Consider the following 25430-nt stretch of genomic DNA (forward strand, 5'->3'; position numbering starts at 1 on the left):
AAAAGACACTTCTTGACAGGTGCCACTGGAACCAGATCATCAGATCAGCCATGTAACACCTCCACTGCTGCATTCTCTCTTCACTGTAGCTTCCTGTAGCTGCTGCCCAGGTCATCAGATTCAACCCCCTGACTCTGGCCTACAAAGCCAGGACTGGACCAGCCAGCCCCTCCGTACTTGATGGCGATGGTCAAAAGCCGATCTGCACCAAGAGCCCTTCCAGCTTCAAGTACGACTCGGCTCGACCCGCCATCCTTTAAGATCCACGGAAGACAAGCGTCCAGACTTTTTTCTGTCCTGCACCGAAGTGGTGGAGCGAACTTCCCCTGGGTGTCCGAACAGCAGAGTCCAACGCTCACTGTCTTCAAACTCAGACTGAAGACCCCCCTCCTCTTCTGAGAGTACTTGGTGTAGTGGAAGTGTAGTATCGAGTATTGTGGTCTCTGGACTTCTGTATTTAGTAGAGTCTAAGATTAGAGGGATCTTTAGAATCTCAGTCTAGCCAACCTAACTAGGGGTATTTTCTAATAAGGCATGTCTGGAAAAAGAGCGTCGGCTAAACGTCTTCAATGGAAATGTAAATGTTCTTCATTTCAGCTGTCAGTGGTTTTAATAACATGGTCAAACTCTTTACTGTTGGAAAAGGAAGAAGGAACACCTGGCCAACAATATCAGTGCTTTGACTCTGAAAGCACAAGACTGATAAACAGAGAGCGGTTCCACTCAGCACACAGTATCTGTGCAACACTGCAGTCTTGGATGAGCAGTGGAGCTTCACTGATGACTCAAAGCCGTCTTGCTGACTGACTGGGTTTGTGCCGAGGAGCATCTATAAATGGCAGTGCCATTCGGCCTCTCTAAAGCTGGTGGAGCTGGAGGAATACTAATTGCCGTTACCGTCGGATGGTACAACACCTCGACATGCTGGTTCTTCCTGTCGCTACAGCACCTATACCATGTTGTCATGTTGGCTGTCGTCCTGGCCAGGGCGGTGTGTGTGGTAGCATGAGGTCAACTTAAGCTGAGTTTGCAGTGCGGAGATGGCCTGTTCTACAGGCACAGATGGTACAGTAGAGCTGGCATGGTGCTGGGCATGACTTCGGGAAGCACCGTCCACCTTCTCGGGCAGGATGGTGCGTGGGATACAGTAATGGCCAAGAAATGACAACACTGCTTGGCCATAAGTGGTCAGGACCGCAACAGGGTTGGAGGGGTGTGAGGACCCCAGCTTTAAAGCAGGGCTGTATAGCAGTGTAGAGCTAGACTTCTGGAATGAGCTGAGGCTGATGGAGACTGATGGTCTTGTGATTGTTGAATGCAATCAAATCCTACTCACAGCAATGTTCCAACACCTAGTGTGAAGCCCTCCCAGAATAACAATCTTTTTAAGCAGACTCAGACAGAAGTGACAGAACCTCCAGACACTGGAGTTACAGGTCCAGGCTCCTCTACATCTCTCTGAAAGGATAAATCAGAGGGTCCACCTCGGCCTAACGAGTGATCATTAGTGTGATCGTCCAGAAAAGCCACTCTCCACCGACAGACTGTCTCTACACACACTCCACCCACTTCCACTGGAGAGTGTATTCTAATGATGTGTCGAGGTCACTTCTTCTGAGCTTGTTGGGCCAAGCAGCTTCTCAGAAGAAACTGAGGGAGAACAAGCAGTCCTTACCTCTCTCTCTTTCACACACACACACACACACACACACACACAGACACACACATTCTCTATGTCTCTCCACCTATCTCTCTTCTCTTTCCTGTCGGTCTCTATCTCATTTGTCCTCCTTTTCACTTCCTTCCTCTATGTCTCTTTCACTCTCTCACTTCACCTCTCTCTCTCTCTCTCTCTCCGGGTGTGTTGCGTAGGGTAAGCCTGTTAAACAGTGGTGGATTTGGGGGGACTCTTTGTCTGGGTGTAAGGGGGTGTAAGGGGGATTAGAGGGGGTGAGTGCAGGGAAGAGGATGTTGGAGGAAAATCGCTGAGAAAGGAACGAGCGGAGAACCCGCTGTTTCTGGATCTGCTGACGAGGATCTGAGTCACAAAACACAACAGTTACAGTTAGCCAATCAGCTCTCAGCTACAGCTATTGTAGCTGGTGTCTGTGTGCTGTGTGTAATTACACAGTTAGTTACATACTTACTACATTTACATTTGTTAAAAGTCATCCTTTCTTTCATCCTTCCATTCCTTCCTTCTTTCCTTTTTATCTTCTTTTCAATGTCCCATCCTTCATCATATCCTTCCTTCTTTCTATCCCTTTTATCTTTTCATCCTCCCTTCCTTTCTACCTGTTTTCTTTCATCGTTTGTTTCAGTTTTCTTTCATCCTTCCATTCCTTCTCATCTTGCTTCCTTCATTTTTTTTATCTTTCTTTCCTCTCTTCCTTTCTGTCATACTTTCCTTACCTTTTTTCCATTCTCCCTTTCCTTCCTCTCTACTGCCCTTCCTTCCTTCCTTTACATCCCCCCATTCACTCCTTCCTTCTTTCCATTTTCTTTCATCTTTCATCCTTTCATCTTTCCATTCCTTCCTATCACCCTCCCTTCCTCCCTTTTATCTTATTTTCATCCTCCCCTTCATCATATCCTTCCCTCTTTCTTTCCCTTTTATCTTTTCATCCGCTGTTCTTCCTTCCTTCCTGTTTTCTTTCATCTTTCTTTCAGTTTTCTTTCATCCTTCCACTCCTTCCTATCTTCATATCTTCCTTCCTTCATTTTTAACTTTCTTTCATCCTCCCTTTCTTTCCTTTCTTTCTTTCATTCTCCCTTTCTCCCCATTCTCTCTCTCTTGTGTCCTTCCTTCCTTTTTTCCTTCCTTCCTTCCTTTTTTCTTTCATCTTTTGATCCTTTAATTCCTTCCTATCTTCCTCCCTTATTTCCGTTTATCTTCTTTTCATCCTCTCATCCTGTTTTCTTTCATCTATTGTTTCAGTTTTTTTTGCATCCTTCCATTCCTTCCAATCTTCACATCTTCATTCCTTCATTTTTATCTTTTTTTCATCCTCCCCTTCTTTCCTCTCTTCCTTTCATCTTCCCTTCCTTTTATCTTCCTTCTTACTTCTTTTCTTTCTGTCTTTCTATCCCTCCTATCCCTCCGGTGTGATGTTGAGGATTCAGGAGTATATCAAAGACATGCATCTATAGCTTTGCCTAATTAATTCCAAGTAATTCAATAATTAATTATCCAGTTACTAAATTAATTACATTTGATTTGCATCCTATAAAGTCCTCGCTCCGGTCCACACAGCACTGCTAACAACTACTAACTCTGATTCAGATCCTGATGAAACATCCCCTCTTCTGCTCACAAATAACATCAGATATCAGATGTCATGTTGATACTGCTGTGCGTTTCTGTGTTAATTAGATCATTAGTGTAACAGATTTAATTATAGCGCAGTAAACCAGCACAGCACATTACAGGCGCACCTGGAGAACCTGGTCCGTCATCAAAATACAGGACCCTGCGGAGCTGGGGAATCCAGAAAGACGCGTGGAGCTGAAAGACAGAATTGGCGAGGGAGCACATGGCCTTAATGAAGCGTTAGATTTTCTGTCCTGGTGGAGATGAGGCTACGCTAATCTAGCGAGACCACACCGTCCGTCACAGCCGAGGCCCAATTTCCCTCCTTATCAATCCAGCAGGATTCAGCATGGCACAGACAATAAGAAGAGCATTATTTTCTTATTGATAATTCACCTATCCAACGTGCTGCTTTCCTCGCCAAGAACCTTTGAGGAGAACAGTCTGCTGAACTAGAGAGCTAATGGATCCCATTACAGGGGGTTTAACACCCATCCGATTTAAGACTGCCAATGATGAACAGATCTTCTGCTTTAGAGCCCAGAACGATCGTTGTATGAAAATTACAGCCTAATCAGCCATAACATTAAAACTACCTGCCTAATACTGCCCCCCGCCCCTTCCTCCCATTCTACCAAAACATCTCTGACCCATTGAGAGATGGACTCCACAAGACCTCTGAAGGTGTCCTGTCATATCCCATGCCAAGGTTCACATTAGCAGCAGATCCTTTAAGTCGACCTGTAAGTTGTGAGGTGGGCGGGGCCTCCATGAGCATCAACGAACCTTGGACACCCATGATCTTGTTTCCGGTTCACCGGTTGTCCTTCCTTGGAGAACTTTTAGAAGGTACTGACCACTGGTGATACTCCATACCAGGAGACCTGCCTGATGTATTGGAGATGTTCTGACCCTTCATCACCTTCATCACCTTCAAGAACTGACTGTTCACTCACTGCCTGATATGTAGATCCACCCCTCGACAGACAGGAGCCACTGGAACCAGATCACCAGGGTTCTTCACTTCACCTGGTGGTTTTAATGTTATGACTGATTGGTGTGATGGGCATGTCAGTGATCAAACTCCTATCATGGTTTAGTCAGGCTGGGGTGAGAGTGTTTCAGCACAGAACAATATTGCTCATTAATTTCAGAGGGTGTCAGAAGCTGTTTACTAAACACACACACACACACACACGCACACACACACACACACACACACACACAGTAGCTCAGAACACACACAACAGAAAGCCAATATTTGACTTTCCAAGACAGACACCAAACAAATGTGGACTCTGATTGATGGACAGAAGTATACACACACACACACACACACTCTGACCTCCAAGGAACACTTCATACTGCACCCCCCGCCATCCCCCCCTCTCTTTCTCCCTACCATCCACTTCATTCAGAGTTTCTGAGGCTGGGTGTTGTGAGAATGATTGACAGCTGACGACAGTGAACGCTGGATGTTTGCCTCCGACTGGCAGCTCTAATTGCCCGACTGACTCCGGTAATCTTTATCACAACACTCTGATCTCTCAATCCAGAGGAAACAGACTGCAGGTCTGTTTTACTGCTTCTACAAAGCATTTACATGCTGGTTCACGTCTCCTCTAGTTTTCAGTTCCCTTCATACTAACATCTTAAAACTCATATTCACCATCTTAAAATCCATATTTACCACCTTCAAATCCATATTCATCATCTTAAAATCCATATTTACCACCTTAAAACTCATATTTCGTAAAATCCATTTGTCCCATTTTAAAAAATCAGTATTTACCATCTTAAAATCCATATTTACCATCTTAAAATCCATATTAACCACCTTCAAATCCATATTCATTATCTTAAAATCCATATTTACCACCTTAAAAATTTTATTTTCCATCTTAAAATCCAGATTTACCACCTTAAAATCCATATTTACCATCTGAAAATCAGTATTTACCATCATAAAATCCATATTTACCACTTTAAAACTCATATTTATCATTTTAAAATCCATATTTATCATTTTAAAACTTATATTTACCATCTTAAAACTCATATTTACCATTTTAAAATCCATATTTACCACCTTCAAATCCATATTTATAATTTTAAAACTTATATTTATCATTTTAAAACTCATATTTACCATCTTAAAACGTATCATCTTAAATCCCTTTCTTCCTATTTTAAACCCACATTTACTATCTCAAAACCCAAACTTACCATCTTAAACCCATATGCCAAAACCTAATACCCATACTAACTTCCATAACTTCCATAAAACCCACTTTTACTTTCAAAACCCAACCTAACCTAATCTTTAAATCCAAATGTACCACCTTAAAACCTACATTTATCACCTTAAACCCCAAACATATCCTAAAACCTATACTTACTATCCTAAAACCCAAGTTTACTAGTAAAACTTTGTCCTAATACCGATGGTCTCTATCTTAGCATGTATGTAATAAATCAGAGGGTTTTACAGTGTGTGAGTTCACAGCTGCTGTACAGGCTCTGAAAGCAGCGTACACTGTGTTTAGGCTGATGGTTTTCCTAAAGCACTTTCATCTCCAAGACTCCAGCTCCAGATCCACACTCAGCCCTAAAAGGAGTCAGCTGCCTCTTCACCCACAAACATCTCTCTCTCTCTCTCTCTCTCTCTCTCTCTTGTGTGTGTGTGTGTGTGTGGGGGGGACCCTGTCAGAACCCTTGGCTGTCAAAAAAAACACCCCTCTTCTGACACATCTCTGACAAAGGAGCCAATTAGCTGCCCCTCTCATGGAGCGGGCCTGTTCTCCAGTGACTCACACACAGCTTTTATCTTCCTCTGCAAGGACATCTCCCCACAGAGCGCCGGCACTGACGCTCGCAGAGGTGTGGGTGGGGGTGCAGGGGGAGACCAGACGCTTCCCTTCAGTCATCCTGCTGTAGTTCTCAAATATTAAAATAACAACAAGCTCATAATCATCATAACACAGGTGTGCACACGCACCAGACCGAAGGTGGCGAACATTCAAATTCATTATATTCAATTACAACAGTACACTAAATGGACAAAAGTATTGGGACACCTGCATATTCCTTGCTTCTTCTAAAATCAAAGGAGCACCAACCATCATTCCAGAGAACACAGCTCTTCCACTGCTCCACAGCTCAATGCTGGGGGGCTTTACACCCCTCTACCAGCCCACGCCTGGGCTTAGGCAGCATGGTGTCAATAGGTTCATCGTGTTGATCTGCTCCAGAGAGTCCTATTCTATTGGCAGTACTTCTTCTCTACAGGGACTAGACAAGCTGTGTGTGCATTTGCACATCTGTGTCAGCAATAAGTGCAACTTAAAGTAGCTGAATACACTCAATAAAAGGGGTGTCCACAAACATTTGGACATGTAGTGTAGAATCGTGGCAAGATCTGAGATGTTCTGAGAGTTCAAAGCAGGAGGGTTTAGATGTAATTAAAAACATGTCCGGCTGAAATTCACACAGAAGCTCTGAGTTGAATCCAGCTCTGTTGGATCAGGTTCGATAATTAGCTTTTTATAACTAGAACTGGCCACGAAATGTGGGAGATTTCACCAGTAGAGATATTCTGAGGAGCCAGCCAATCAGTAGTGATATTCTGAGACCCTGCAATTACCAAAATACTCGGGGATACTTCAATAGTGATGTAGGATGTGTATCTGCATCTCTACCAGGGTCCTGTCTGCACTGATTCCTATACTGTACTACTGTGTTATGCTGCTGGATGCTGAATTTCCTTCAGGATCAATGAAGTGTCTATCCATCCACCCAGCCACCCAGCCACCCAGCCACCCAACCCATCCATCCATCCATCCATCCATCCATCCATCCATCCATCCATCCATCTATCCATCCATCCATCTATCTATCTATCTATCTATCTATCTATCTATCTATCTATCTATCTATCTGTCTATCTACCAACCACAGATCCATCCATCCATCCATCCATCCATTCATTCATCAATCTATCTGTCTGGCTGTTTGGCTGTCTGGCTGTCTATCCACCCATCCATCCATCTACCAATATTATATATAATTAATTAATAAGTGGTGCTCTAAGAAACTGGATAATCAATATTATTGATAATCACGTTGCTACTGAACGATAACACTCCGATACGACACCATCCATACATATAAGCTGAGATCAGTATCAATACTCTAATTTACTAAATAGTACACAATCAGTAATAATACTCCACTAATATATATATATATATATATATATATATATATATATATATATAGATATATAGATATAGATATAGACAGACAGACAGACAGATAGACAGATGCAACCAGCCTTACATTATACACAGCCCAGCAGAACCTTCACCCTGTCTAGATCATCAAGTCTGGGTTCTAGTCCACTGAGGCGATCAAACAGGGTGGAATGGACTGGATGTGTGTGTGAGTGTAAGTATGTGTGTGTGTGTGTGTGTGTGTGTGTGTGTGTGTGTGTATGTGTGTGTGTGCAGAAAGTTTGCAAAGCGTATCAGAGCTTCCTATATGGACACGGCTGTCAGGAGAGAAGGAGTACACACACACACCCACACCCACACACACACACACACACACACACACACACACACACCCACACACACACACACACAAACTCACACACTCACACACTCACACACTCACACACACACACACACAAACTCAGTTTGTGTTCAAAAACCAACTTACATAATAAGTTGGCAGCACAGACTCTGAGAGTGTTTGAGTGTGAGAGACAAAAGGAAGGAGAGCGAATCTGGAGCGTCCGGCTGTTCTCTCTGCAGCACACACACACATACACACACACACACACACATACTAGCGGTCAGAGAGGACTCGTCAAAAATCATCCCACTATCTCACACTGGGTTTCTCGGCCCCCGCAGCCCAACACAGCAACAGAAACACACACACACACACACACACACACAGGCGTACGCATGTATGCGCGCCAGCTTGTGCCGTGGGAGTAGGGCTGAAAGCGGGCTAAAGGCAGCCCAGCAATCTCCCCATCCACCGACCGCCAACGTGGTGGGCCGAGCTGTCTCCACGGCAACCTGAGCCTCCACTCGCTCTGTGTGTGTGTGTGTTTGTGCACCTCACAGTCACTATGAAATGCTTTATCGTGTGGGCTGGCCGCTGTGGCGCTGCATCAGAAGCACAACCTCATGCGCTATAGAGATCATTTTTGGGTCCAGTTCAGGGTGTCGTGTTGCGATGGTGACCGTTTCTGACCGGCTGGGTCGGCGTGGACGCTCCCTCCCCTTCCTGATAATGTCACAGTCATGACCAAACCATATCTCCAATCTTTAAAAAATGCTGGTAACGTAAAGTAGTCTTTACTAAGGAACCAGCGGAGAACCCTCTTAAATGACCCCTTAGTCCGTACACCATTGAAAAAGAGAGTTCTCCAAGGGTTCTTTACTAAAGAACCTATGAAGAACCTTCTAAAATGGCTTCCTACACCCTTAAAGAAGGGGGTTCTCCAATGGTTCTTTACTAAAGACGCCTTGGAGAACCATCTTTAACACTCATACAAAAGTGAGTTCTGTAAGAATTCTTTGTAAAAGAACCCATAGAGAACCCTTTAAAATGGCTATCTACTTCCAATACCCGTACAAATGGGGTGTTTTAGGGGTTTTTAGCAATAGCAATGGATCTATTTAGAACCATATGATCCAAAGAACCATTCAAATGCATAAATGAGTTGGTTCTGAACATCTCAATGTACAAGAGATGCTCTTGCAGATTTTCAAAAATGGGTTCTACGTAGCAACAAAGAAGGTTTCGTTTTGTACCATATAATAAAATATAATATATATTACTCCATACTGTACAGCATATATATATATATAATATATATATATATATATATAAACATCAAAGGCAGCACCTGTGACATCACAGTCCCCAAATCCAGGAATGATATCAGTGTGATATTTCATGCCCCCTATCAGATCCATCTTTACTGAACTTGTCCAATATTGTGACATTCAATTACATTACAACAGCTTGGGTGAGAGAACGAGGGAGTCTCTCTCTCTCTCTCTCTCTCTCTCTCTCTCTCTCTCTCTCTCTCTCTCTCTCTCTCTCTCTCTCTCTGGCTGATTTCAGTGCTGCACTAAAAGTTCACAGACGCTGATTACAGCTGGAACAATGGAGACAGGCGGCCGATCCAATCGCATCTGAGGCAATTACCAACGAATATTCCCTCTAACCCCAGGAAATATAGAGATGGCGTCTGTGTGTGTGTGTGGTGTGAGTGAGTGTGTGTGTGTGTGTGTGTGTGTGTGTGTGTGGTGTGAGTGAGTGTGTGTGTGTGTGATGTGAGTGTGTGTATGGTGTGAGTGTGTGTGCTGACAGACAGTGTGCTGGTGTGAAGTGGCGGAGAGCAGACAGGTAAGATGAGGGGCATGTGATAAAGAGAGAAACTCATCATCTCAGAATTACCCAGAGTGCTCTGCTCCGGCCGCCCCCATTATCCCAATGAGGCACACAAGCGGTTGAGAGAGAGAGAGAGAGAGAGAGAGAGAGAGAGAGAGAGAGAGAGCTATATCCAGATGTGGTGGACCTACAGTACAAACACTGCTAACAGTACAAAGGTAGATAGGGGAAATCAAGAGCAGGCAAGATGTGGTTCTCTAGGTTCTCCAGGGGAACCACTGATCTACACACAGTTTGACTGGAGTGTGAATCTCTAAGCAGACAGTGATTCAATTCATTGAGTCATTGATTTGATTCATTTGTTGTTGTTTTACTCCAGCGATTAAATTGATTTGGCAAATTGATTCAATAACAATTCAATCCCATCAGCGATTTGATTCTGCAATTCAAGCTTCTTTGCTGACAGTGAATTGATTCAGTTCATGATTCATTAGTTTCTTTTAATATGGTTAAAATGTGATTTGAGTTGATTTGAATCACTAACAATTTGATTCAGCAAATTGATTCAGTAACTGAAATTGGTGATTGCATTCAGAAATTTGATTCAGTAATTCAAGCCTCTTTACTAATAGAGAATCAAATTCACATTTCATATATTTTTTACTTTATAAAAGTGATATTGTAAATTAAAACTTATTTGATTTTGGGATTTTATTCAACAATTTGATTAAACAATTCTTCTCAAAGCTTCTTTACTGACAGCAATTGATTCAATTCACAGTTAACTGTATTCATTGCATTGATTTGACTCGATTCGATACACGAACTGCGAACTGATTCAATAATATGATTCGGGGATTTGATTCGGCAATTCAAGCTTGGTTCTGAATTCTAATAACAGAATTCCCAAGATCCAGCAAACGAGCATCCGTTGGGCCTTCAGTGGTCATAAAATGCCGGCCCAATCCTGGAAAACCTCCTGAGATCCACAAGTGGTTCTTGGTCGGCATGCCAGTGGGCGGTACCCCAACCCTGCCTGGAAAGAAGCGCACCCCCACTGCCTTCCCATCAGCCGCAGATCGTGGAGGAGTCTGTCTTATTTAAACCTCAGACGTTTAGTCTGGTCTGCTCTTGGTGGTCACCATGGCCAGATCCAGAGAGCTCTCTGAGGCCTTCAGAAAGAAGGTTTTAAATAAGGGTGTCCAAATACTTTCTGACCTAATCGGCCACTCCAGAGCTTCCTCACACGGGAGGGAGAGACGGAGGCTGTTTTTGTCCTCACGCCTCTGACTGAGTGAGCGCAATTCATAAACAGCAGCTCCCACAACACCAGCATGAATAATAAACACTGTCATACCAGATAGAGAGAGACACACAGACAGACAGAGAGAGAGAAAGAGAGAGAGAGGGAGAGAGGGAGAGGAAGGGACAGAGGGTGACCAAAAAGGACAGAGTTTACAGGGGAGGGAGAGAAGGACAGGAGAACGTCGCGTGGCTCTGGAGAGACAGGGCCTTGAAAGAAAGGCTGATTCCTGGAAGTCACAGCGAAAGTGACATTTTGGAGCAAAGAGACGAGGGAGGGTTTGGGAGAGATTTAATGAGAGTGACTTTCTGCCACCACTTTAGGGAATAACCTTTACAGCTTCTTCTGACAACCATCCCTCATCACACACCGACTCCTCTCTCATATCAGCACAGGAAAAAAATATAATAATAAATAATAAATAAAAAAGAGACACTCCTCCACGCACCCACACAGAGGCCTTTCATTCTGCCGCGCTCGGCCACGGCGACACATGAAAGACCTGCGGCAAACTTCAAACGGGACCTGAAAGCTACGGGGCCATTATATTGATTTATTTGTCTTTTATCTAAAGTGGCTGAAAACTCATTTCCGCCGGTGGCCGAGGGAGCAAAACACACGTCGAACAGACAGAGGAAGACCCGATCATTACCCGGAGCGGGTCAGGGAGCCGGGGTGAATCCGCAGAAACCAGCTGAGCGCAGGAGGTGCTGGAAAAGAGGCTGTACGGATCAATTACAGCACATAATCGATACGCTAACAGCTTAGCCAACTGCTCTGCTAACCGCTAACGCCACGAAATGAGGGTAGAAGCGCTTGCTGTTTGGGCCACCGGTATGTCTGACAGGTCTCAAATGCAGCTATTGCCTGTTGTTCAGAGTCTCAGAGACCCTATACATGCACCAATCAGCCATAGCATTAAAACCACCTGCTTAATACTGTGTAGAGCCCACTTGTAGAGCCCACCAATCAGCTCTGACCTGTCGAGGTATGGACTCCGCAAGACCTCTGAAGGTATCCAGTGGTATCTGATTCCAAGATGTTAACAGAAGATCACAGAAAATGTAGAATTAATTTAGGATCTATTATAAATAATTTACTTTCTACAATAAATGATTCAGTATCTACCCCAAATGATTCATGATCTAATAAAAGTAATTCAGTATCTATACTAAATGGTTTGGAATCTACTATAAATGATTCAGTTTCTACACAAAATGATTCCAAACGGTGATTCAGTATGTATTAGTATCTAACCTAAATAATTCAGAATGTTCTATAAATAATTCAGTATCTTCAAATAATAATTCAGTATCTTCAAATATTAATTCAGTAATAATAAACTATAAAGAATTCAATTTCAACAAAAAATGATTCGGTATCTACCCAAAATGATTCAGGATCTGAAATAAATTCAGTAACAACAAATAATAATTCAGTATCTACTATAATTAAGTTAGATTCTATTGTAAAGAATTCAATTTAGACAATAAATGATCCCAGTATTTACCCAAAATGATTCAGGATCTATTATAAGTAATTCAGTATCTATACGAAATGGTTTGGAATCTACTATAAATGATTCAGTTTCTACACAAAATGATTTTGAAGGGTGATTCAGTATATATTATAAATGATATAGTATCTAACCTAAATAATTCAGAATGTTCTATGAATAATTAAGCATCTACAAATAATAATTCAGTATCTTCAAATAATAATTCAGTATATACTATAATAAATGATAAATAATTCAATTTCTACAATAAATGATTCAGTATCTACCCAAAATGATTCAGGATCTAAAATAAATAATTCAGTAACAACAAATAATAATTTAGTATCTACTATGATTAAGTTAGATTCTATTATAAAATATTCAATTTCTACCATAAATGATTCAGTATCTACCCAAAATGATTCAGGATCTAATATAAGTAATTCAGTATTTATACAAAATGGTTTGATAAAAAAAAATGATTCAGTATCTACTATAAATGATATAGTATCTAACCTAAATCAATCAGAATGTTCTATAAATAATTAAGCATCTACGAATAATAATTCAGTATCTTCAAATAATAATTCAGTATATACTATAATAAATTTCTAAAATAAATGATTCAGTATCTACTCAAAATGATTCAGGATCTAATATAGGTAATTCAGTATCTGTATGAAAATGCTTGGAATCTAGTATCAATTATTCAGTTTATACAATAAATGATTCTACCCAAAATGCTACAGGATCTAATATAAATAACTCAGCATCTAAAGTGCATCACATATTATTCAACTATACAGTTAATGAAATGTACAGTCCATTTACAGCAGTTCCCAGCATGCTGGAACGATTATGACTGTAACAATTATAGCACATAATTAATACGCTAACAGCTTAGCCAACTGCTCACAATGTGGGTGTTAAAGAAAACTGCCAGCGCTTCCAGTTTGATTGACAGGTGTTAAATGTTGGTATTACAGAGTTCAGGCAGAGCTGATCTTGCAGACTACTGGATAGATCCTAAATAAAAGACTTTTTTTAAAGTACACCTTATGGACAAAAGTATTGGGACATCTGTTAATTCATTGTTTCATTGAAATCAAGCGTATTAAAAAGAGCTGATCCTGCTTTTGTTGGAGTAACTGTCTCTACTGTCCAGAGAAGAAGACGTTCTACTAGATTTTGTAGGAGAATTGCTGTGAGGATTTGATTGCATTCACTGAAAAGATCGCCACCCCACCTCATCATCCCCAACTCATCCCAAAAGTACTGGGTGGAGCTCCACCACCATCACTCCAGAGAACACAGCTCTTCCACTGCTCCACAGCTCAATGCTGGGGTGCTTTACACGCCTCTACTAGCCCACGCCTGTCTGTTCTGCTGACCCTCACAATGCAATGTGGGTGGACACTGCAGATTCATGCTGGTTTAGAACCCCTCCACAATACTCATCTTCATCATCATCATCATCACACTGTAAAGGCACTCTACACTCATTCTGAATTATAATGGCAGATCTGGCAGAAGCCTGTTTGAAGAGCGTGGAGAACGATGCTCTGCTGTCTCGGTGGGCAGTCTTCTGAAGGCCGTAGGCTTATCATCACAAACACGGCTGGCATTCAAGATGCTGCTGACTTCACTGTCGCATTTGTTATTGATTATTTTGACAGCAAATTTGAACCGAACGGCAAACAGGAAGCTTTCAAATGTCAGGGCGTCTGCTGTTCACTGCTGTTCAGATCCGGGTTGGAGCGTTTCCAGGCGTGGAGTTCACACAGGTAAACTGGAGCAAATCGATGATGAAAGTAAATCAGAGGGGAAATGCCACGTCTGAGACTGGAGCTATTGGTAAGCAGACCGAGAGCTTTATTTGTGACAGGAGAGCTCTGTTTACTCTGAGCACAACCAGGAGCAAGCATTAACACTTCCCAGTATTCTGACTCGCTCGTCTCTGCCTCGACATTATTCTGACTCCACCTTAACAGTATTCTGACTCAATCTTGTCTCTGCCTCAACATTATTCCAACTCTGTCTCAACATTATTTTAAATCAGCCTTGTTCCTGCCTCAACATTATTCCACCATACAAGTATTTTTACTCAATCTAATCTCTACCTCAACATTATTTTGAATCAGACTTGTCCCTGCCTCAATGTTATTCTGACTCCACCTTAACAGTATTTTTACTTAATCTAATCTCTTCCTCAACATTATTCTGACTCGATCTTATCTCTACCTCAACATTATTCTGACTCTGTCTCAATATTATTTTGAATCAGCCTTGTTCCTGCCTCAACATTATTCTGACTCCACCTTAACAGTATTCTGACTCAATCTTGTCTCTGCCTCAACATTTTTCCAACTCTGTCTTAACATTATTTTAAATCAGCCTTGTTCCTGCCTCAATATTATTCTGACTCTACCATACAAGTATTTGTACTCAATCTAATCTCTGCCTCAATATTATTTGTATTCTTCCTCAACATTATTCTGACTCTGTTTCAACATTATTCTGACTCGATCTTATCTCTCTCTCAACATTATTATAAATCAGCCTTGTTCCGGCCTCAACATTATTCTGACTCCACTTTACAAATATTTTTACTTAATCTAATCTCTACCTCGACATTATTCTGACTCTGTCTCAACATTATTTTGAATCAGACTTGTCCCTGCCTCAATGTTATTCTGACTCCACCTTAACAGTATTTTTACTCAATCTTATCTCTGCCTCAACATTATTCGTACTCTTTCTCAACATTATTCGTACTCTTTCTCAACATTATTCTGACTCTGTTTCAACATTATTCTGACTCTGTCTCAATATTATTTTGAATCAGCCTTGTTCCTGCCTCAACATTATTCTGACTCCACCTTAACAGTATTACCTTATCTCTGCCTCAACATTATTCTGACTCTGTCTCAATATTATTTTGAATCAGCCTTGTTCCTGCCTCAACATTATTCTGACTCCACCTTAACAGTATTACCTTATCTCTGCCTCAACATTATTCGTACTCTTCCTCAACATTATTCTGACTCAATCTGGTCTCTACCTCAACATTATTCTGACTCCAGTTCAACAGTATTTTGACTCTCTCAACATTATTTTGAAATGGCCTTTCAGGATTATTCTGACTCTGATTCAACATTATTCTGACTCCAATTTAACAGTATTTTGACTCAATCTTGTCAATACCTCAACATTATTCTGTCTCCGCCTGAACATTAATTTAATATCGGTACATAATTTCAGCCTCTGTGTTGACTGAATATGTCGTTGTCTCGCTCATGATTGGGTCTCATCTCTAACAGTCTTGCCTCCGACTCTAAACTGTAATCAGATAATGAATTGAATGAATTGGGGAGAGATAATGAATCACATTTACAGTTGATTTACTGTATCGACCCGCTCGGAACTGCAGTTCTGACTTCCAGTCCAGGTAAAAAAACATGGTAAAAAATGTAACGGGTGTTTTTCAGATTGCAGACTGTACACACACACACACACACACACACACACACACACACACACACACACACACACACACTCTCTCTCATTACATTTAAATTTTATTAAAAATCTCCTTGTTTACTAACAGACACTAAAGTGGCACAGACTGAACGAAGGGCTTGAGCTCCGGGCTGTTGATGACAGGGTTGTGGGTTCGATACCCGGACTCAGCAAGCTGTCACTGTTGGGCCCTTGAGCAAAGCCCTTCACCCTCTCTGCTCCCCGGGCGCTGGAGTTGGCTGCCCACCGCTCTGGGTGTGTGTGTGTGCTCACTGCCCCTAGTTCACTAGTGTGTGTGGGTGTGTGTGTGGGTGGGTGTGTGTGTTCACTACCACAGGTGCGTCAAATACAGAGGACCCATTTCGTACAGTGACAGATACTCACACCTTTACCTTTAAAGCAAAAAAATGATAAAATAAAAAATGGCAGTGACAGTCCCTAGCTAAGTCCAGTTAGCCCATATGATCATGTAAGCAGTCCGTTGGTTTGGGCAGTGCAGGATCAGACCGTCTGGGCAGGAGGCTACAGTTCATATTGATCTGGACAGAGCAGCTCATCTGTATCCATAGGCCAGACCCCCAGGGCCATTACATTAGCTGCAGGAGGGTCTGATGGATGGCCTGCTCAGCCTGAACCTTCGGGACATAAAGCACAGGAAATGGTTCAGAACATGGCCGCTTTGTTCCGGGGGTCTTGCCCACTTGACTTTGTGCTGAATGGCCCGTCTGGAAAACTCTGGGATTTTACAGCTTATAAAAGTCAGCGCTGTGGGAACACAAAAGCCAGCAAACATTGTAAGCTGTACGAATGCAGACCGCATAACAAACGGCCACCGTGGCTCGACAACGGCCTTCGGCACACACTGACACACACACATACACATACACATAAACATCACACACACACACACACAGTTAGAACGAGACCCTGATTTATAAGAACATCAGGTCCATCTTTACACAGGTTAAACCATATAAATGATTTCTTATATAAACCAGCTCAGCTAATGTGAAATATATATATATATATCAGTATACTATTATTTAGTATCTTCTATTAATTATTTAGTATCCACTCTTATTGTTCACTACCAATTAGGAATGATTCAGTATCGAAAATGAATTATTAATCATCCCTTATAATTTACTAAGTGTCTACCATAAATTATTAAGTATCCACAATGAATTAATCATTATCTACTATGAATTATTCAGTATCCAGTATGACCTATTTGTTATCTTATATAAATCAGTATTCACTATGAATTATATTATTTTTGAATAATTATTGAATTATTATTAGTGTTTATTATTATCAATTACCCTTATAAACTATACAATCTACTACAAAGTATTCAGTACACACTATAAATTATTCAGTATCCACTATGAATCAAATCAAATAAAACTTTTAGCTTTATACAATCAGTAATTAGTAAAAGACACAAAAAATATTTTTCAGTATCCATTATGAATTATTCAGTATCCACTATGGATTATTCAGTATCTGCTATGAATTATTCAGTATCCACTATGGATTATTTAGTATCCACTATGATTTTTTTCAGTATCTGCTATGAATTATTCAGTATCCACTATGAATTATTCAGTACCCACTACAGGTTATTCAGTATCCACTATGAATTATTCAGTATTCACTATGAATTATTCAGTATCCACTACAGATTATTCAGTATCCACTATGAATTATTCAGTACCCACTACAGATTATTCAGTATTCACTATGAATTATTCAGTATCCACTACAGATTATTCAGTATCCACTATGAATTATTCAGTACCCACTACAGATTATTCAGTATCCACTATGAATTATTCAGTACCCACTACAGATTATTCAGTATCCACTATGAATTATTCAGTACCCACTACAGATTATTCAGTATCCACTAAAAATTATTCAGTATCCAATATGAATTTTTAAGTATCCACTATAAATTAGTCAGTATCCACTATAAATAAGGTCAGTATCCACTATGAATTATTCATTATTTGCTATGAATTAGTCATTATCCACTATGAATTATTCAGTGCCTACAATGGATTATTCAGTATCCACTATAGATTAGTCTGTATTCTCTATGAATTAGCCAGTAACCACAATAAATAAGGACAGTATCCACCATAAATTAGTCTGTATCCACTATGAATTTTTAATTATTTGCTATAAATTAGTCAGTATTCACTATTAATGAGTCAGTAATCATTGTAAATTAGTCTGTATCCACTATGAATTATTCATTATCCACTATGAATTATTTGGCATCTACTGTGAATTATTCAGTACCTGCTAAAAATTATTCATGATCTTTTATGAATTAATCCTCTGAATGATGTAATTGCTGGCTGTGCTGTGTTGTACTACTCAGGTCTGAATGTTCTCAGCATGGCTCATAGACGCAGTGCTGGGATGACTATAGTAGGTGCAGTGCTTATCAGCGTACGCAATATGATGTACACATACATGGTGACAGATACACTATACACACACAAATTGGACACACACATGCCCCCAGTGCCTCTGCTTCACAAGCATCTGCATGCGCCTCCGCGTGCCGGCCGAGTGAAAGCGGAGAGTGCATTTTCAGGCCCTGATGGACAGCTGAAATTGGGCAGGATGGTGAGGAGGTGACAGAGAGCGACTCATCAGCGTTCCACCACGACTCGGAGGGAAATAGGGAAATAACAGACCTGTCACACTCGCCCGTTTCAGCCTTCATTAACGAAATCATCTCTCGCTCTTTCTTTCTCTCCCTCTCTCCCCCTCTTTCTCTCCCCGCTCTGCCTGCTCTCATTTCAGCCCGCTCCACTCGCCCCGCTCTGCCTCAAATAACCTCTGTTTATTCGGTTCTGACAACAGAGGCCTTTGGAGACGGGCGGAATAAAGAGCAGTGGAGGAAACACACCGGAGCGAATCTAAAGCAGCATGCTTTGGCAGGTAGAGCCGCAGTGCGAGTTGACACAGTTGGGTCAAGCGACACTAACCACCAAACATCAAGGGTCAGAGACCAGTGGTAAGCTAACACTGGCCTTGATTTCCAGGTGGCTACATCGGCCAGACAAACAGAAATGCAGCAAGGAATTCCAAAAAGACTATATTCTTAAAAATAAAGGCACCAGAAGGAGTTCTTGGGAGGGTTGCCATAGAAGACACACTGTTTGGTTCACTGAACAGCCTCTGAGTAGATGGATCATCTTCATTCATATATGAATACAGACGCATGAGTATGAAGAAACTCCATTTACAGTAATGAAAACTTTCCAGACTAACTAAAGGTCTGAGCCGAGAGCCATCTACAAACCTGCATGGCTAATAAATGTAATAAACAGATAAACAGACAGATATACAGACAGACAGTCAGATAAATAGATAAACAGACAGATAGACAGACAGATAAATAGATAGATAGATAGATAGATAGATAGATAGATAGATAGATAGATAGATAGATAGACAGACAGGCAGACAAACAGATAAATAGATAGACAGACATATATATATATATATAGATAGATAGATATAGATAGATAGACAGACAGACAGACAGGCAGACAGACAGATAAATAGATAGACATATATATATATATATATATATATATATATATATATAGAGAGAGAGAGAGAGAGAGAGAGAGATATAGATAGATAGATAGATAGATAGACAGACAGACAGACAGATAGATAGATAGATAGATAGACAGACAGACAGACAGACAGACAGACAGATAGATAGATAGATAGATAGATAGATAGATAGACAGACAGATATATATATATATATATAGACAGACATATATATATATATATATATATATATATATATATATAGATAGATAGATATAGATAGATAGACAGACAGACAGACAGACAGACAGATAGATAGATAGATAGACAGACAGACAGACAGACAGACAGACAGGCAGACAGGCAGATAAATAGATAGACAGACATATATATGTATATATATATATATATATATATATATATATATATAGATAGATAGATAGATAGACAGACAGACAGACAGACAGACAGATAGATAGATAGATAGATAGACAGACAGACAGACAGACAGACAGACAGACAGATAGATAGATAGATAGATAGGTGGACAGACAGACAGACAGACAGACAGAGACATCAGAAGCAAATTCAAATAATAGATAGAAAGGTAGAAAGACACATTTCCAAACAGAAACCTGCTCTACTCTCGACTGGGTTCTTGGGTTCTGCAGACAGCTCTGTCTGTTCAGGGTTATTTGTGCGAGGGTGCAGAGAGAGACACTGCAGCTAAAAAAGCACTGCAGAGAACTTGTTAATTATCAATTATGCATGCAGGGACATCTCCTGGATAGAGCCTCGCAAGCGTCTCTTTGATACAGGGTGTACAGGGTGTACAGTACAGACAGGGATGATCTGTTAATGGTGTGAGGTGGGGGGCAGGGGGCATTGTTCCCATTTGGTAAACATGACCTACTTAAGGAGAGATCTATTGTGTTGTTGCTTGAACGATTCTAGGCAGCCAGGTGAGAGCTCCCACTGGTCGGGTTGACTAACAGCAGGTCTGGAGCTCTGCAGTTAGTGAGTCAGTTGGAGGCTTTTCTGCACTCTGCTCTGAGCTCAGCACTCGGCCCTGACCCCGCTCTGTAACTTTACGTGGTCTGACAGACACTCGGTGGACACTGAGCTGCTCTCTGTGAGCTGTTCCTCCTAAACTCTTTATAACACCACTCACAGCTGATGGAGGAAGATCTAGGAGGGAGGAGATTTCACCAGCTGACTTGTTGTTGTTGGTGCAGCGGTGTCTCCTATTACATACAGAACCACGCTGGAGTTCAGTGAGCTCTTCAGAACCTCCTGTTCTTTCACGAATGTGTGGAAGAAAGTCAGACTGCAGGACTAGAGACTGGATTTTATACACCTTCAATGATTAGTAGGTGTTGTCCTAATACTTTTGTCCACATAGTGTAGCTGCATTAGCCTCCGAGCTATCAGACACCTGAATACATGTCATTTTAATTGGCAAGCAAATACACGTATGCATGTACTTACTGTGTGTTATTGTGTATATATATATATATATATATATATATATATATATATATATATATATATATATATATATATTTGGACAAAAATATTGGGACACTGCTCAGTCGCTCTTCCCAAATCAAGGGTATTAAAAAGAGTTTAACCTTGCTGTGAGGATTTGATTGCATTCAGCGACAAAGCTGTTAGTGAGGTCAGGATGTTGGATGATGATGATTGATCACCACCCCACCTCATCATCATCCCCAACTCCCCAACTTATCCCAAAAGTACTGGATGGAGCTCCACCACCATCATTCCAGAGAACACAGTTCTTCCACTGCTCCACAGCTCCTCAATGCTGGGGGGCTTTATACCCCTCTACTAGCCCACGCCTGGCATTATTAGGCAGCATGGTGCCAATAGGATTCTACTGCTCCAGAGAGTCTACACAGATTAAACAAGCTGTGTGTGTGTGTGTGTGTGTCTGTGTATTTGCACATCTGTGTCAACAATGCTCTGAATAGCTGAATGCATTCATCAGAAGTGGTGTCCACAAAAATTTGTCATAGTGTATGTTTTATATTTGAAATTCATATATAGCAATATATCAGATTTCCGTGGGCTTTTCTCGCCAAACGTCTGAAGAAACAGCACTCACATGTAGCGTAGGTTCGGGTTCTGAGCGAAGGCCCGAGGTTGGATCCACCGTAGATTGCAGTTCATGATGGTTCTGAAAAAGAGGACATAAAGCACGTCAATTCTGTAGCTCCCTCAGCTAAACGGCGGACACCTACCGAGGAGCTGAGCTTGAGCTTTAGCATTTAGCGTTTTGAGCTTTGGAGAATAAAAAAGACTTAAAAAAGGGTTATGGAAATAGCTGGAAAAAGACTATGCTGTGACGGTATCTATGGAAACCATGACGGTTACTCAGGCTGTGACCACCCACCTGCGGAGAGGGACGATTGGGTCATGCTAACGTCAGATGCTTTGGATGGAGCTCTGATTAGTGGCTGATTTAAAGGCTCATTTAAGGTAAATCATAGGTCTGGGCAGACGAGAACAGGCTGAGAGGGCAGGAGAGCGGCTCGGGCTTGGGGTTTTTTTGTACCTCCTCTGACAGCGGAACAGCCTGAGCGGGCCGATAATTGCCCAGACGGCGAAGTGCGACATTTTGGGGGAGGGGGTTAAGAGAGGCTTTCAGCCCATCTCTGATCGTCTTCCTGGAGCATCATTACAGCCAGTATAGGCCTTAAGAACCCACATCTCAGCCCCCCACCACCACCACCACCCCCAGGGTTATTCTCGCTGGCATCTGGAATCAATTAGGTATATTGAATACATTTTTATCATTGGCATCTGCGAGATGTTTATTTGCGCAGAGCACTCGCAGCTCTTTTCATTACTGTCATGCGAGGGAGTGATTAGATTGGCGTATTCTGCTTTGCGACAGGCTGGGGACGAACAGGCAACGGGAGTGATGTGCAACATTGGCTTAATTGTTTGTTTGTTTGTCTGCAGATCACGACTCAAACGTCGAAAACAGAGATGCTTTTAGACTGAACCGAAGGTGTTGTTTGATTTCTAAACTAAGAATGCAATTATAGTAATTGTGTTTTTTTTTTTATACTGATACAACACAGTCTATACGTGCAGCCCCGCTGTGCTCCGCCCGACTGAATGGGAATGTAGGGCATATGTAGCATAGCAACATATAGAATTTGTGAGAGCGCTTAGGCCGCGTTCACATTTTGTTCAGATCCGATTGGGCTACACATTTTTACATGCATATACTGCTTTGACATCAGCAGCCGGAGCCTGAGAGAGCACAACTGGCCGGCACAGGCCTCTAATGGTTAATGTATCCATGATGGGGTTTTGGTGCTTTCCTCTGAGCGGGTTGGCTGCCTAGTGGTGCTGCATTTGCAGTTGCGCTGTTCAGGCGAAGCTTGGATATGGGTCACATTAAATAGATAGCTTGAACAGCTGAGTGGATTTGGTGAAAACATAATTAATATGAATTAGCTCATTAACAGACTGTAAACAACAGAAAAACGAATTAAGATAAATATTTCCTAACTCATAATTTATTAAAGCTTGTTTATGTTTATTCTAATAATAAACAGAAAGCAAACAGAGGGGGCGGAGCTACAGACAAAACACCTTACGCAGTTTTTAATATGTTTCAGCTGCAGCTCATTTACTAATGACACCAGTAAGGGCGGACCTATGTAAGGGGCGTGTGCAGTCACATCTGCTGCCAATGCCACATCACCGAGCAACCAACACATCTGGAGGGAAGCGCTGCATACCCGGCTTCAACGCACCACTTAGTCCGCTGGACGCACCACTTAGACCACTAGATGCACCATTTAGACCACTAGATGCACCATTTAGACCACTGGACGCACCACTTAGTCGGCTGGATGCACCACTTAGTCCACTGGACGCACCACTTAGACCACTGGACGCACCACTTAGACCACTAGATGCACCACTTAGACCACTGGACGCACCACTTAGACCACTAGATGCACCACTTAGACCACTGGACGCACCACTTAGTCCACTAGATGCACCATTTAGTCTATGGACGCACCACTTAGACCACTGGACGCACCACTTAGTCCACTGGACGCACCACTTAGACCACTAGATGCACCAATTAGTCCACTGGACGCACCACTTAGACCACTGGACGCACCACTTAGTCCACTAGACGCACCACTTAGTCAACTGGACCCACCACTTAGTCTACTGGACACACCACTTAGTCCACTAGACGCACCACTTAGTCCGCTGGATGCACCACTTAGTCCGCTGGATGCACCACTTAGACCACTGGACGCACCACTTAGACCACTAGATGCACCACTTAGTCCACTGGACGAACCATTTAGTCCGCTGGATTGTTGATGTGAAAAATTTGAGTTTGGTGAACTTTGCTATGTTCACACAGCAGGTAAAGTGGCCCAAATCTGATTTCCCCACCAAATCTGGTCTTTTTTTTTCGCTGTCATGTGACCTATTTCCGACATCCATCTGAACAGTTCATGCTCCTAAACTGACCCTCATTCACAAAAGAGCAGAGCTTCACGCGAGGTTTCGGTTTCAGTGTTCATCAAGGTTACAGCTGAGCTTATCACCGAGAATAATACGTTGGAGCTTGAAGTAAAAAGGGCACATTATTCTGCCACGCCCACTTCTTTGTTTTGCGCCCTTTTCGACAAACTGTTCCCTTACTGTCGGCCAATCAGAAACATGCTAATCCACTGCTGTGACGGCATCAAGTCTCCAGCAATTATCTAAGGAAGATAATGGACCACACTCTCTGTGTGTATTTCTGAGAGTGTGTGTTAGTTACAGATGAGTCCTCCGACAAGGGTTTTCGGACATTTTTGGGCAAGAGAGAGAAAAAGAGAGAGGGAGAGGATAGCATCTCCACAGCAGGCAGAAGGAAAGAGCCGTAGCTTAGCGCTCGGCCAGACGGAGGGGTGATGGGGGACATAATTAAATTTCCTGGCCGCTGCAGTGCCGTTATTTGATCAGTGCAAAGCAGGCCTTGGGGAGGTTCTTTTGTTTGCACTTGGCTTGAAAGGAATTAGGACTGTGCTACAAAACCGGCTACTGGGAGAAGAGAAGGCCCAACTGACCAGCAGGACTGCTAGCGTGTCATCGCTAATGCTAACCTGCAGATCTGCCACAATAAACGCTCTGTCCTTGGGGGCTTTATCGGGCTCTGGGACGTGGGGACACTGTGGCCGTGGGAACAGTAAGGGCCTGTGACGTCTGGGCCCGGGGTGAGTGAAAGATTAGCGATTGGCAACCAATAAGTGCCTCTGCTACTCACAGTCTTTGGAGTCCAGTGTAGAGCTCCATGTCCACATCGCGTAGAGTCTGCAGTCCTGACCAGTTCTCGATGTGTCTGAAAAAAAACAAGGAAATAAGCGTATATTAATATTAGTGTTAATAACTGGACAAATGCTAAAGCTCCATCTGTTGTTAATGCACACTGTGCCTGGAAAGGTCACCCTTTATATAATTGGTTATATATTGAACAGCCGTAACATTAGTACCACCTGCCTAATATTGAGTAGGTCATGGCATGGACTTCAAAAGACCTCTGAAGGCATACTGCTGTATCTAAGCTAGCAGCAGATCCTTTAAGATGTTCTGCAAGTTGTGAGATGGGACCCTTATGAACGTCAATGGGCCTTGGGCCGGTTCGCTTGTTATCCTTCCTTGGAGCACTTTTCGTAGGTACTGACCACTGCATACTGAGAAGAACACCACACAAGACCTGCTTGCTGATGTTCTGGAGATGTTCTGATGACCCA

At 42.1% G+C, this 25430-nt stretch overlaps 1 protein-coding gene across 5 annotated transcripts in view; it reads right to left on the reverse strand.

The window, feature by feature from the left end:
- The window catches only part of ntrk3a (neurotrophic tyrosine kinase, receptor, type 3a), a 290365-nt gene that overhangs the window by 203319 nt on the left and 61616 nt on the right, over positions 1-25430 (reverse strand). For all 5 annotated transcript variants that reach the window (XM_072663005.1, XM_072663007.1, XM_072663006.1 and 2 more), the window contains exons 2-3: positions 24944-25018; positions 21755-21826 (exon numbers count right to left, since the gene is read on the reverse strand). In XM_072663005.1, the coding sequence (XP_072519106.1) occupies positions 21755-21826; positions 24944-25018 (147 nt within the window). The remainder of the gene's footprint in view (positions 1-21754; positions 21827-24943; positions 25019-25430) is intronic.

Source organism: Salminus brasiliensis, chromosome 19, assembly GCF_030463535.1.
Source record: "Salminus brasiliensis chromosome 19, fSalBra1.hap2, whole genome shotgun sequence".
Lineage (NCBI taxonomy): Eukaryota > Metazoa > Chordata > Actinopteri > Characiformes > Bryconidae > Salminus > Salminus brasiliensis.